We start from the raw sequence: 15,395 nt of genomic DNA, 5'->3' as shown, positions 1-15,395 counted from the left end.
CATGTTGCCATCAGCCATCATCATCACTTCACGCTCTTGTGCTCTCCGCTCTCAGAGCGTGATTTTGGTAGCTGCGCTCTTCTAACGCTGTCGACGTCGGCGCTGAACTTCTTGGCTCGGAAATTTCTTTTCGTGTTGCGCCTGCGCACATTTCAGTTGGCTTTCTTCTACCGTTGACGTCTTCGGAGTTGTGCGGATACCAGAGCGTTTTTGCGTATTCACGTTTCGCGTGCCCGTGCCCGTGCTCGTGCCCCGGTTCGGTTTTGGATTGTGGACGTGGACCCCCCTCATACACACAGCGCAGCACACAGACAAACCCGTGAAGTGGCTTTAATCGAAAGAGCAAGCAACAGAAATTAGAACAAACCAACAGCAAAAATAATACAAAAAGGAAAAAAAGAATAAAGAATAAAATACAGTGAACAACATCTACCATTACCATCTATTATAATGGATAAAAGGCGGCCTAAAAATTGTGAAAATGGTTGACGAAAAGTCTGAGAAGAATTGTTCGAATACATTCCAAATAAAATGAAATACAGGAAAAAGGAAAAAAAGTGCTACAGCTAAAAGTGTTCCAAAAACAGTGCAATAAAAACCACAACAACAGCAAAGGAAATACGCTTCTGAAAAAGTTACAAATCAAAATAAAACCAATCAAAGAATTGATCAGTTATCTGCAATAATTACAAATACATATACATATATGCTAAATACTCCCAGAACGCTGTTGTAAATATTTTCATAAATATCGGAAAACTACAAAAACAGCATTTTCCCACTGTATATAAAAAAAAACCCGAAAAAACCAAGAGAATTCGAAAACCTATATAAATAAAACCACTATCCATAGCGGGACTATCATCCAACATTGCTGGGCTGCAATCCAATATATCCACATATATCCCATATATACTATAAACAATCCACTCGTACTACTCCCCGTTCATTTTTTTATGCATAGTTTTATGTCTTCCTCCCATTGTTTTTGTGAGTATACAAAAATATTATTCTTTGATTTTTTTCCTTTATTTTCCATATCTTTATCTTCTTTATTTGCCTACTGGTGTTGTTGGGTTTTCCTATTCTTTTAGTTTAACTTTATAATTCATTCAACTCTATTTTGGTGTGTGGCCTTTTCCCTCAATCCTCGCAAAATTAACCCATGAATAACCAGAAACAACAATATACTAAAAGGAATCTCAATCTATGCCCCAAGGATTATACATATTTGATAAACACGGATAATTTTAAAGACGAGCTACAAGCAAAAAAATTCGAACAGAAGATATTCCACAAATAAATATTGATATATTTTTTCGAAAATTACTCAAAATGTTTATTAGCTGAAGCTGCAATTTCGTAACAGTAAGTAATGAATGAATTTTCTACGCCCGACCGAAACTCGAAAATAAAATAAAACACAAACAAAAATCCACAGAAACAGCAACAGAAATTCCTCAAGTCAACGGCCTCGCCGTAAGAAGAATATTCTCAGGTCTGGCTTATAAACAAATCAGGCAAAAGTCATTGACCGAATTCGTTTCCGATATGTTTGCATATTACTCACCTGTTATGAAATACAAATAGATCTGTATATACTATATATTCTATAGTAGACGCATTGGGAGTGCGGTGCGGTGGAATGTTCTGTTAGGGTTCTACTTATGACAATAGTGAAATTCACATGCCTCTAATGGGCAGTGACAAGGCATCTTATGAGGGACGGGGCTGCTAATTAGGACTTGGATCTGTTTAGGTGAGATAATAGTATCAGACTGCTAAGGATGGAATATCCAGAGGAAGAGATAAATTGGATAGTGTTTGTATATTCTATTATGACCAATCTCAGCACTGAATATTCATTTGGGCAAAGCAGTGGACTTGATAGTATCCGAGAAGCAGTGCATTGGCCTAGGAAACAGTAGAATACTAGGACTATATTCTTTCGGTTCTCTAACTACCTTTTTTTTTATGGCCATAGCTGGGTAGAAGTACATATCTCTTGGATAGCTCTTTAATCTGACAATTCAATGATTCCTTACGAGGATCCCAAATATCAACAAAAGGTCCCCAATTGATCGCTTGGAATAGAACATTTCCAACTTCTAAATGCTTATACAAAGTGTTACCAATCTCATTACACTCCACAGACGTTTCCCATCCCTCCACCACTCACACCTATTTGGATAATCCCATTTCCCAGACCTTTTCCCACATGACGTATGCGCAATGCACATGAGCCCACTAAATGCGAGTACGAATCCAATTTCAAACCAATTAAGCCTCTTTAGACGACCCCAAAACGAACTTTCCGAACTGCACTCGGAAGTAAAAAGCTCTCTCTGTTCTCTGTTCTCTTCCGCCTTCTGGTTCATTCTCTTCTTCGCAGTTTTACAGCTAGCACTTAAATTTTACTCTTTTTTTTGGGAAGTTTCGTGTAGGTAAGGGGGAACGGCAGGGGCGACAGAGGGAGGGACTGCTGTTGCCATGCCGTTGGAGGAGCTAAAAATAAATCATAAAACCGTTTGTTTGTCTGACAAAAATGGTCTAAAATACAACAACAATAACAACAACAACGGAATGGCAATGCCAGCCCCAAAAAAAAAAAAAACCAACAGCAACAACAGTAGCTGCTGTTTGTACCGTTAGATGACGCAAAATTACGCTTACTCATTCAGCAAGCGGCAAGTTCCCCAAAAACAAAAGACAGAGGAGAAAGAAGGAGGGAGATAGAGACAGAGAAAGAGTCAGAGACAGAGCAAAGAGAAGAAACAGCTGAGAAAGAGCAAGAGAATCGAGTCACAGCTAAAATAGGCACAGAAAAGAGTAGCAATATTCTCGAACCGAAACTTGAAATACCCTTCCACACAAAAAGTTTCTATACTATGTAATATTTATTATTCCAATTTCATTAAACTTGAATCAGTTATGATGAAATATACAGGACTAGAATTGCTTGGAGATCTTCGAAAGCTAAGAGGTAGTACTCAGAAAACTTGGGATATGACCGATTTTTATACAGCAGCTATATTTATATCTAGAGAATATCGAATCTAGTGAGCTTTGTAGAAAGTCTTTAATCCGATCAAGAGAGACAACAAAGTTATGTGTCTACTATCTCCTTCTCCCAGTGTGGCTTAGCAGTAGTGGAAAATCTGCTATAGCTGCTGGAAAACGCTTCCTTCTTTGCACTACAAACCTCTGCTCGCATTCGTTGCACCCTCTGTAAGGGTAAGGTACCAACAGAGAGACCAACTAAGTATAACAACTCTTTCAGCTGTCTAGCATCGTCAATGAGCGTAACAAATTCGCTAGGCATTAAGTTGCATTTTGGGTTAAAGATGTTTTTGTTCATTTTCATTTTTGTTGAATTCTTCATTTCTTCATTTCTTTCTTTCTTATTTTCATCTTTCATTTTAAATTGAATCTCAAATTGAGCTCCGCAATCGGCTCCGATTCGATCTTTAATTAAGAGGTGTGCTGGGCTGGTTTTGCTCGTAGTACGGGGTAGCAGGAGGGGAGGCATAACATATCAATTACAAAAGAGATTAAACTGAATTGGGTTCTTAGGCCAGCATCAACCATGACTATACAGATACCATAATTATAGTATTTGATTCATAGATGCATTTATTTTTGTACTAAATTTGGGGATTGTTTCATATCGGGGTGTATGCAATGTTGTGCCCTTCCTTATCGATCAAATATGATTCGGGGATTAGTTTGAATGCAAGGAAGTTCCATGATTTCTATATTATCCTACATGCAATTCTCACGTTCTTCCTCTTTGGAAATATTTTAAAAAAACTTGAATTTCTTTGGGGTTCAGCAAGCCCATCATTCCTTATATTCCTTGACACACAATCGACCCCTGAAGCCCTCCACTTCCATCACCAAATGATCAAATTATCAGAAATGTATGGGATTTCCATAGTTCTGACCCTGATGTTTAATTTGCACATTTAGCTGCAAAAACGAAACAAAATTTAGTTAAAAATAGATAAAATAATATAAAATAATTATTATTCACACAAATCCAACAGCTGGCAGAAAAAAGTTCGCTGACCCGGGCAATGCTTTTTGGGACCTGCTAAACATGTTGTCATAGTGGTTGTTGTACGAGTATTCTGGCTCTCGGCTGACCACAAACAACAACCAAAAAACTAACAAATAATAATAATAATAGAGTCTCGACACGCACACACACACAGGGAGCGAGACTCCAACGCGGGCGTCATTTAAATAACAACAAAAAAACCAACTAAAAATAGTTAAGCATCATAAAAAAAAAATACACACAAATTTGCATAGTGGTTGTTGTTGTTGCTGATGATGGGTCCACTAGGCAGAGGCATAGCCAAAGCCATAGGGAGTGGAGCTCTCCCGTTCTCCCGTTCTGCCATGTACATACAGCCTCAGTCATAAAAATATAGCCAAGCCTTGCTCCCAGCCCCAGCCCCAGTCCCAGCCCCAGTCCCTGCCCCAGCCCCAGTCCCAGCCTCAGCTCCAGGTCGGGTTTATCGCTGACTTGTCATCTCGCTTGTCGGACACATGTTGGCCACACAGAAAAGGGAGTGGAGTGTGGCCCCTGCCGGCTAACGGGAGTTGTAGTCGCAACGGACTCCAAGTCAGAGCCAAAGTCAAGTCGAGAGGAGTCAAGTGTTGACCAGAGTAAATTGTTGTGGCCGAAGTTCATTCATGGCTGAAGCAGCGATAAAACTCCATTAGCACAACAGAAACCACAAAAGTTTACCAAACATCTAAAAACGGACAGGAAAATAGGAGTTACAAGATAAATTCTAATTATTACAGATCTGAATCTTAGAAATACACCAGTTATACTCCTTTAGGTCTTTACAATGTAACATTCAAGGTATTGCACTAAATACTAGACTAAATGAATTCTCATTTAGCTATGGAACCACTCTAAGAAGAACTCTAAAAAGTACAGGAACCACTTGGTTGATATATTTCTTAGATGTTGCCCATATCCTTATCCTTCACTTTATGAAGCAAAGGCAGATTCCCCACTTAATTAAAAGATATATTTGATAGGCGTGCTTCCGATTCCAATATCATCTTTTACAGTATGGAACCGTAAACATAACCTGAAACATTCTTTTCAATTAAGAAATCATCCAACAAATTTGATTTTTATAGCACTATGAGAGTCTATCACGCTAAAACAGGTCCACCAAATGATGTGGAACAAAGTTTCCTGCACGCCACTCAAAACCCATTCGAGTCTCTACTCCATTCTTGTCTCTATCTCGATCTAGTGCACTCCTACTCCTTCTGCCATCAGCCAGTAACTGGTGCTAGACTAGTTAATTTAAAACCTAATTTACACCTTGAATAACATTATTCATGTGCCAGAGATAGCCGGCCCATCTAGCATTTACCAACTCATTTGATATACCACATGGCCATGGTGATGGCCGGCAGGCAGGCGAGTGGGCGGGGTCGGAGCCCCCATCGAGTACGCCCACCCATTTGCCAAAGTCTTCAGGCTTCCCCTCAACATTGTTGTTCTTTTTGACCATTCCTGAGGCACACACATCCCCACATAGTATACGAGCCCCAGAGAAAACAAGATTCTGATGGCGTCTAGAGCATGGAGCTGCGGTCTGCAGATGGGCTTGGCTCTGGCTCCAGCTCCGGCTCTGTCTCTGTCTCTGACTCTGGGTTAGTTAGTCATTCAGGAGGTGAGCAGAAGAAGTCTATGCAACAATTCACACACAGCTCCACACGTGCCACATGTGCGGTCAAGTGCGCAGCTGCCAAGGAGATGAAGAACTGGAACCCCAAGCACGTTTCCCAGTTTTCAGTTTCCAGTTTAAGCCACTCTCTGTGCTTTTCTCGGTAAAAGAAGTAGGAGTGGAGTATACCCTGCTTCACGCAAGAGTATATTCCATTTCAAAACATTCATAAGAAATACTTAGTTTTAAGGTAGAAGTCCATAGAATGGATTCCCCCTATTTCCAACCTTTATCACAGATTTGTATAGAGCCCCATCGAAAGAGTATTCATGCAATCGGTGGACAACCGATCTCCACCGATCTTGCCACTTCTTGTCTCGTTCTTTTCATTGCCAGCAATTTGTTGCATCCACAACTGAGTGGGGCACGGGGAATAGTGGCAGTGGCGGAGACGCAGCATCGCAGCAAAACCTTCAATGACTGATGGCGACCTCAATGCAAGCCACACGTTTCCGAGGCTTTTTTCGGCTTCTCGGTCTTGGTCAAAGTTTTGTTGTTGCTGTTGCAGTTGCACAGCCTTGTGGATGCTGCTGCTACGTGCGGTTTTTCCCCGTCCAAGTGGAAATCATTGCGGTTGTAAATTTTGCAATCAAATAATTTTTCATTCGCTTTTTCCAGCCATCCTCTCTGCCTCCTCGTCACCTCAGCACCACCGCCAATGTCTCGACCTGATTTTTCTTTTCATTTTAGGTCTGCTCTGAGACCTGAGCTCTTCTCCGCTGAGAAGAGGTGCTTTAAAGGAGGATGGTGCATGGGGGAGTAGCAGGAAAGTGTTTGCAGCTTGACTTTGGCCAAAACGTTTTGACCTTTGACGCTGCATCGTGTTCGAACATTTAAACGGAAGTTGATTGCCGCCAAAGGTTAAGCTCAATTTCCGTTCGAGTTCGCGTTCGCGTTTGAACTGGGGTTTTCGTTCTCTCTTCTCTTCTCGGCCAAGTTAAGAACTCAATTTCCACAAACAGCTGGTGTTGTTGTAGCCATTGTTGCCGCTCATGCCGATGCTGATGTAGTTTAGAGTTCATTTCGTTGGTCAATTGCTCGGGTCAGACGTTTAGTTGCCTGTTAGATTGTTAAATAAGTTACTTTTGTTGTCTTCGCCAAGTTGTGACCCTCTCGGATCGTTAGAAGAGCGGGGCCATTGTTTGGGCCATTTTCACAAGATTTCTGGGAGGGAACCAAATGTTTTTATGGCTAAAGAAAGGTATGCTTGTGGAATTGTTATCGGGTTTCTTTTTTGGTTAGACTTACTTTGTAAGAAATGGTGATAGGGGGCTTTTATGCACTGGATATACCTTAATAGAAAGAGGAAAATCGGTTTAAGATGATTACAAAACATTTTTATCCATGTTATAATATCAACTGTTAATATATTGGCTTCATATTTCAATCCAAACGGATCAATTAGAGAACCTTTTCAGGATGGTTCTCCTGGCTCTTCTCTGTCCCGCGCACTTTCTCTCTCTCTCTCGCTCTCTCTTAAACACACAGAGTAGCTTAACATATCTCTTTCTCTTTCTTCGCCACTAGCTCTATCTCAGAGAGACACACGCGATCCGGTAGGCGGAGTTGCACAATTCTACGATCCTTTAGAACTTCCCCGAAGGACAACCGAGTTGATCTTGATTTTCCTATGTTCTAGATAATACTCTTTCCAACACATCTCTACAACTTTTTAACAAATACTCAACAATCTTTTACAACATTTCTAAAGATATCATTGTGGACGGAAGTCCACGTTAGGAGCATACTAAGACATTGAATGTCTCTGGGAATCAGGTATTTTCTTACATTTCAATATCATATGCATATGAATATGCATATCCACCTATCCCTATCCAATATATTAACCCCTTAAAAGCCATAAAAAGAGCTCAACAAACTCGGGAGGTGGAGGAGTGTCATAAAATCAGTCGGCTGTCAAAAATTCGCACTAATTCGTTTGGAAACACCGTTAAAAGCGTTCATAGTAGGACAGAGTCTGAGTGGGGCATAGAAGTAATTATAATGGCCCCAGAGCCGATCGAGCTGCTGTCCGCTGACATTGTCCGTGGAATCTCTTGACCATTTACCATTTACCATTTACAAGCTCGGCTTACAATAGAGGCCCATTGTGATTGTGTGGCGCGCCCCCGCAATTTGTGCGAGTGTGAGTGGGTGTCCGCGTCCGCATCCGCGTCGGTGTCGGTGTCGGTGTCCGTCTCCATCTCCGTCTCCGTGTCCGCTGTGGGGCATTCAAATGCAAACGGGGCAACGGACCACCGTTACAATGTGGCTCATTAAAACCAAAATGTTCATGTAGCAGCCGCCAAACAATAAAACAGCAACACAGCAAACAGAAATGTGTAAAATCTGACGCGCAGTCAAACCATAACAATAGAAGAATCAGAATCGGAATCAGAATCAGAACCAGAGTCGGAATGGGAGTTCGGAATGGGAGGGACTTCAGAATGGGATTCAGACTCGGAAAGGAATGGAATGGAATGAAAGAGCGGAGCGTTTTTTTGTTTTCCATAAAATATTTCACGCCAATTCCGATTCTCCATAGAGGAATGGAGTGCTCTAAAGACAGCATCAAAACGTCACTCAGACTTCAGGCGCCTCCAAAGCGACGGGTAGAATTTTAAAATTCATTAAATCGAAAAGAGAAGCGAAACAACAAGAAAGAATGAATAGCTTCGAGGTGATGCTTTGGATACCCTAACAGTTCGATTATTTACATCAGCGGAGAGTGCACTGTCGCTCACGCACACATGAATAACAGTGGATGGCACCAATACAAACAAACGCAAAACAAAACATGTGAATATGTATATGTGTTCCGAGCCCTGATTTACATACATACGCACGCTTTTGAGGGACAACAAAAACAGACAAACAACACTCTTATAAGCAATACATTGTGTATTTTGTTTTTGCACTCTCGGACATTTTTTCCACCCGTCTAATTGTGCATCCTGTCCCCGGTTGCCTAGGCATAGATCTCTACGCGAATGGGAGCATTTAGGAGCAAGGGGTTGGTTTATTAAAGTAGTTTTCTTAAAGCAAACCCTAACAAGGTCTCTTATTACGAGAGATGCTTCCCAATGTACTTTTTAGTAAGGCCAAACCAATTTTCAGCCATATAGTTTTTAGCATTGATCAATATCTTAATATCTATATCGTTAATATCTTCCCCGACATATAATACCCTCTGCAATACCCTTTGAAAACCGTAAAACTGTGCCAAGCAATGAGCAAAAGCAAGAGACGTGAGCATGAGCATGAGCATCCGAGAAGCCAGCAATTACACACAATGAAACAAACGGCAGCTCAGAGAGCAAGACAAGAGAGAGAGAGAGAGTATTAAAGCCGGGCCTGCCTCGTATCACGGAAGTATGTCAGCAGGTCGTCTCTCTCTCTCTCTCTCTCGCTCTGTCTCTCGGTTAACGGTTATTTTTCCTCTGCTTGCTGCTTGCTGCCACGCTTAGCTGCGCATGCTTAGCCGACTGCGCTGCTGCGCTGCTTCGATGGCGCTGCTTCTTTCCGCATACTAAGCCTAGCTCTTGCAACATGTTGCTGAAGCTAGAAATATAATGTTGCTACGGCAACAACCTGTTGAAAGCGAAATTTTCTCTTTCGCCCAAAGCTGGACAATGTCTAGCTTTTGATTGCGGCTTCTTCTTTGGGGCACCCATACACTGGCACACACACACTCACACACAAACGAGCGAGGCCAAGCCTCAAAATCAAGTTAACTGTTAATGCACCAAAAGAGAGACAGAGAGAACAGAGCCAGCCAGCTTGCTTTACCGTTTCTTTGATTCCCCGTTTCGTTTCTTTTCGTTTTGTGCTTCCAAATGAACTTCTATAATTGTTGTTGGTGTGGGCTGCCTCCTCCAGCTCCTCCTCCCCTCCCCACCCCTCCTTCCCTGACTCTTTTTTTGGGATCCACACCTGTACTTTCATTGTCGGGTCTTTTATATGATGTTGCTGTGGCTGTGACTTCGGCTCTGGCTCTGGCTCTGACTCTTGGGAGAACTTCCACTTGCCCCAATCAAGCGTGGTGCCCCATCGAAATACAAATAATCGAATACGATAACATATTCGTAGCCAAATGCGTTCTCTCTCTCTCTCGCTCTGTCTCTCTCTTTCTGACCAATTTATATGCTAATTTTACTGATTATTAATGTTTTGACCCAAATTCCATTTGGAAATTATTATTGGCCGATTCTGGTATCGGTTTTAGTTTTCTTCGTTTTGTCATTTCTTCTTCATTTTCGTGTGCATCGTATCTTCCTCTCTTTCTTCTTGTTTATGGATATTATAGCTTATCGAATGTCTTAACTTAATCTATCTGTTCGGCTCCGTCTCCGTGCCCCTCTGATGCTTAGGGACAGGGGCCGGAGGAATGGAAGCCCCGTGGAACCCTATTTTTGGTCAACAGGCGGCCCGACGTTCTTAGAGATTTATTTAATATTTTCATATTAAAGAATCATTAGTGGGGGCTATCAGTGTGTCGGGATCGATGTTGCTGCAGGTTGTCTGTCAGCAAGTGCCGGGATTGGGGAGATTGGGGAGAGATCATTAGGCAAGAGACGGAGAAAGATTCCTCCATGGCGGAAGCATTTCTTGTAAGCTCAAATGGAATCCAGGCTTTGGCTATGGGAAGATGTGTACTAGGAAGATCAAAGATAATCCATTACACTATTAGGAATGAAATATGAATGGGACTTAACCTATCAGTGGGGATTCTCTGTGATCTAATGCACCCTAGAGAATGTCATTTAGAGGAATGCAAAGAACTACCTGTTACAATAGTCATCTCTTACAATCTACAAGTAATACTAGATATGCATCCCCAAACTAACACATTTTGTTGAGATTTGCACCATGACTAAATGCGATATGTGCTTCTGTTTTATATTTCCAGTTGAAGCTTGGTCATTGGATTGTTTGAAACGTGCTATTCCAAGGATCGGCAGAAGATTCGTATCGATCGCCTGGGTCAACTGACAATGAAGTTTTGCAGCATGAACGGCCCAAGTGAATCGGAAGTTGAAAGCCTCTTGATGAGTCCCTGCTGGGGACCGCCACAGAACAGCGGCCAGGACCAGTATCTGCTGGATGGCCACAAGCTGCTGCTCGAGCACGACCTGGACTCCCTGCCTAGCGATGCGGATCAGAAGAACTCGCTGGACGTGCTGGACAATCTGCTGCTCAATGGCTCCTCTTTGAATGGGCTGTCCGACCTGAAGCCGCTGCCCCCCTTCACCGGCTACACGGGCCACCTGTCCATCAATGGCATCTCGGGCCACCACTACCATGCCATTGCCCAGCGGCTGCCGGACGAGAGCAACAACAACTACATACAGAGCGCCTACCAGGCCAACCCCAATGCCAATCCCACATCGACGACGGCCCAGAGCGGGCCCAACGGCGGTGGCGGTGGCGGTGGGGGGAGTGGCGGCGGGAGCAGCAACTCCTCCAACGAGCACAACATAGTCTCCTCCTCCACCTGCCTGCCCGAGAGCGTACTGAGCGGGGATCCCTGTGCGGACGCCTGCCTGGCCGATGTCAAGCTCTTTGCCGATAGTCAACTAGATTCTAAGCTTTACTCCGTCGCCGACAGCTGTGTGATGAGCGGGCCCGGCGGCGGAGGACCAGGTGGAGCGGGATCGGGCGGCGGGGGACAGGGGAACGGCCCGAGCATAGCCACATTGACGCCGATCGACCAGGTGGCCGACTCGCTGCATGGCAGCGGGGTGCGCATCTACAAGGACCTGACGGAATACGTGGACATGAACTCCATCGACGATATTGCGGCCATCATTGGATCGGCCATTGCGGACACGACGGTGCCCAATCAGCTGGACAAGGACGAGGGCAACGACACGCGGGACAGCTGGATGGATCTCGACGCCTGGATCGACGGCAACTGCATACAGCAGGAGGGCAAGGTGCTCGTCTCGCAGCAGGACTCGCTGGGCGACTTCATGCTGCCCCACTCGCCACTGCCCATGCACGCCAGCAGCTCCACGCTGCAGAGTCTGCTCAGCCATGGCTACATGCCGCTCCTGCAGAACCGCCTCCAGCACGGTCCCCCCGGCTCTGGAAACAACAACAATAATCACTCTCACAACAACAACAACAACAACAACAACCACAACAACCACAACAACAGCAACAACTCCTCCTCGGCGACCACGACAGGGACATCCAAGGGGGAGGCGCCCACATCTACCTCATACTGCAATGAACTGTCGGCGGCAACGAGCAGCAGCTGCAGTCCGCCGGGCTCCGTGGTCAGCACCACGGACAACAGCCTGATGATCAATCCCCGCTACCTGTCCAACCAATCCCAGTCGAATCCGAACGGATCCAATTCCCACCAGCAGCAGGCCGCCTACCAGCTCTCCGGCTCTGGCATGGGACCCCTCAATGGCCCAAACTCGATGAAGGACGGAGGACTCTGCTCCCCGGACATGCTGGGCAACTATCCGCACACGACGACGGCCACCACGACGGGCTCCGAGCTGCGGACGGGCACCCCCAAGGCCAAGCGATCGCGGGCCCAAAAGAAGTCCAGCCAACAGCACCAACAGCAACAACAGCAGCAGCAGCAGCAGGGAGATAGTGGAAATGGCCCGTCCACGCCCCAGATGAGCGCCATTTCGCCCTCGAGCGTGGGCAGCTTCAGTGCCAGCGACTTGAGTGGATTGCTGGGGAAGGAGAAGCCCGTGCACCGGTGCAGCATCTGCAATCGGGGATTCCTCAACAAGTCCAACATCAAGGTGCATCTGCGCACCCACACCGGCGAGAAGCCCTTCCGGTGCGATGTCTGCGCCAAGGCCTTCCGCCAGAAGGCGCACTTGCTCAAACATCAACAGATACATAAGAGAATTGGGCGTGACTGACCGAGGCGGCGGCAGGCTCCTCGACAAATTTCTTGATTCGCTGGACCAACAAGAGGCAGAGAGCACGCTCTGAGTGTCTGCATCTGACCCCAGAGGCGGGGAGGGCCCCACTCCAAGGTCATGTCTAGTCATCGCATCACCAGCAATACGGGTTCTTCTTCTCGGGATCTGGATTGCTTGATCGGTGACTGCTTCTCCTGGCCAAAGGCTTCTCCCTGCTTCTGTGTGCGTGTGCGTCATTGCTTGGCCGGGACAGTGGCTGGAGTGGCAAAGGCACTCCGCCACTATCCCACACGGGTCGAGCAATCTCATACACACACTTTTTGATATTCGTTGTTGTTGGTTGCTTTTGATCTCTATAGCTAAATCGTAGTTACATACATAGTGGAAATTATCAGGATTGGATTGATGAACAAAACTAAAGAACAATCTACAGTACAGTTCAGTTTTAAAGAAAGAAAACCTCTATATATTCAACATTGAAAGTAACTTGAAAGTGTACTTTAAGTGAGTGCTGTCTATTTTGAGGTCTTTATTAGAAAAGATTATTTAAAGGATTTGAGAAGCGAGAGTTTCCGTGAGTTCTGTTCCATAGATATTTCAGGCATTAGTTGCAAACCAAACCAAGAACTTTAAAAGGCTATATGTACATTGTCAGGCTAGCAAACAAAATCAACCTACTACCTCCAAGCAGGCAAATGGAGATACTATTTCCCACAAACGATATCCTTAAGATAGAGCTGACGATAGGCCAAAGAGACCACAAGCAATGTAAGAACAACGAAGCGTCCAATTGTCTTTCTGCAACTGTTGTTCTGTTTTGATGCAAATAAGCGTACTTCTAGCGACCAAGGTCCTGGCACAGGTAAAACATACATACATACATACACATATATTTATATATATATATATAGAAATCAAAATCTAGACAATAGTACCAACTAAGAGATGGGAGCGGAAGTCCCAGTTGTATAAAGTTCTGAAATGTTGTCTGTACCTCATCATGTTGAAAACTGTATAAGTGAAGAAGCATACAAATTAAAGGTTTAACTAAAATTAATCAAGGAAGAGCAATACAATTTTAAATTACAATTATGTTATAGTTTCTGTACAAACCAATTAAAGAGCATTATTTATAAACATACATTTTATGGTAAGATTCAGTAGCGGGCTTGGCAAAATATTATTCTTAATAATCAATTTGCAGAAATCTTAAATGTGGAAAGAGAAGTACGGAGAGTTGTTTAGCAATGTACTCAAGTAATAAATACGAATACGATTTAATTTAGCTAATATCTTAAAGCGTTGTTAATTTGTTTTTTAAAAAAAGTTTGTTGCTAAAGTTTTAAAGTTAATCTTAACCGTAAACCTTAAATTATGTTCGATATGCATGAAATTATTTATGATTAATTAACCATTTTGGAACACACACTCAAGCAAACAATAAATTACATTTTAAACATAAATTAATGTAATTTTAATGGATGTTAATTCTATGGAAAAAAGCAAAAAACAATATCAATTGTGTTATTTTAGTTAACGTGCAATTTTATTTATTTTGTTCAACACATTTCGATTTGTAAATATTTATTTCGTAATTTTAATGCCTAATATTTAATTAATTCTATTTAAATAAATTCGAATGTCATTCAAAATGTGCAGAAAACAAATTAAGCTTACAATTTGGAAAATGTCTATTTTATTTTTAGAGTTTTATTTCGTTCTATTTTTGGGATTCTTGGGCCTATGGGACCTCCAGGCGTATGCGTAATGAATGGAAATCGGCTTAAGATTTTGGTTTTCGAATGCGATTTTTGGAACCTAAGAAATGACTTTTGGGTGTCGCCGCATTGCATATGCCCCACACGGACCGGATCCCATTAGCAACCTGACTGCGTCGCGCTGAGGCACGTTCGGCCACAAAATGGAGTAGCAACAGACCCCAAGACAGAGCCCAAACCGAAACCTGACCGAACCGAACCGAACCGAACCGAGCAGAAACCAAGAAACCAAACCAAACCAAACCGACAAGTCGGGTAGAATCATTATATTGACCACAAAGAAAGCCAGTGGAAGAAAGAGTCAAAGAAAGAGGGAGAAGCCCACACAGTGGTATGAGATACATATATACAAAGTCGGAGACGGAGACAGAGAATGCCATACATACTGTGCCACTGACCCAATTTCCAAGACTCGTTTCTCGTTTGCCACAGCAGAACCGCAGCGGATTTGAAATGTTAACTCGAAGCAGCAGCAGCCAACCCAACGGCAAACAGATACAAAGATACTTTGCTCTTTCACCGCAGCAAGTCTGGAGGTAGACAACGATATACTGACTCCTCTGCAGGCATGGCTACGACGGAATATAGGAGTGTGTATGTGTGTGTGTGTGTGTGTGTGTATCTGAAGTGGAGTCTCGACTTCAGGCGAGTCGGGTTGAGTCGGGTCTCGCATCCGCATTTCTATGCTGCAGAGTCTCTTCATCTGGTGGTCGTGGTGGTGCTGCTTGCTGCTTCGCCTGCTTCTTGATGTATCTGTAACTCGTTTCTGTATCTTGCGCCTTGTATCTGTGGCACTTAAATTTATGCAACATCATGGCAATGTCTCTGATGGTACTGGAACCGTACCCCTCCCCATTTCCCTCTCCCTGTCCCTGTCCCTGTTTCTACCGCATCCATGTCTTTCTCTGTCGCTTCGTTTTGTTCTAATCAAACTGTGCTACGTGTTGCGGCTGTCGCGC

The 15,395-nt window shown here is 43.7% G+C and overlaps 1 protein-coding gene across 2 annotated transcripts; it reads left to right on the top strand.

The window, feature by feature from the left end:
- Positions 1–82: 82 nt before the first annotated feature.
- On the top strand, positions 83–14,219 carry LOC108154126 (ichor). 2 transcript variants are annotated; one of them, XM_017284257.2, is made up of 2 exons: positions 83–990; positions 10,672–14,219. In XM_017284257.2, exon 2 carries the CDS (start codon positions 10,757–10,759, stop codon positions 12,653–12,655), a length of 1,899 nt encoding a protein of 632 aa, XP_017139746.2. In that variant the 5' UTR covers positions 83–990; positions 10,672–10,756; the 3' UTR covers positions 12,656–14,219. The 2 variants fall into 2 exon arrangements, with proteins under 2 accessions (XP_017139746.2, XP_017139747.2); XM_017284258.2 differs by lacking the exon at positions 83–990 and adding an exon at positions 1,023–1,368.
- The last annotated feature ends 1,176 nt before the right edge of the window (positions 14,220–15,395 follow it).

This window comes from Drosophila miranda, chromosome 2 (assembly GCF_003369915.1).
Source record: "Drosophila miranda strain MSH22 chromosome 2, D.miranda_PacBio2.1, whole genome shotgun sequence".
Classification (NCBI taxonomy): Eukaryota; Metazoa; Arthropoda; class Insecta; order Diptera; family Drosophilidae; genus Drosophila; species Drosophila miranda.
Note: the sequence above shows the minus strand (reverse complement) of the source record. Positions and strands in the feature narration are given on the sequence as shown.

What these genes read in the sequence shown, in the direction of transcription:
- LOC108154126 (XM_017284257.2), top strand. Translation starts at nt 10,757, where the DNA reads ATGAAGTTTTGCAGCATGAACGGCCCAAGTGAATCGGAAGTTGAAAGC.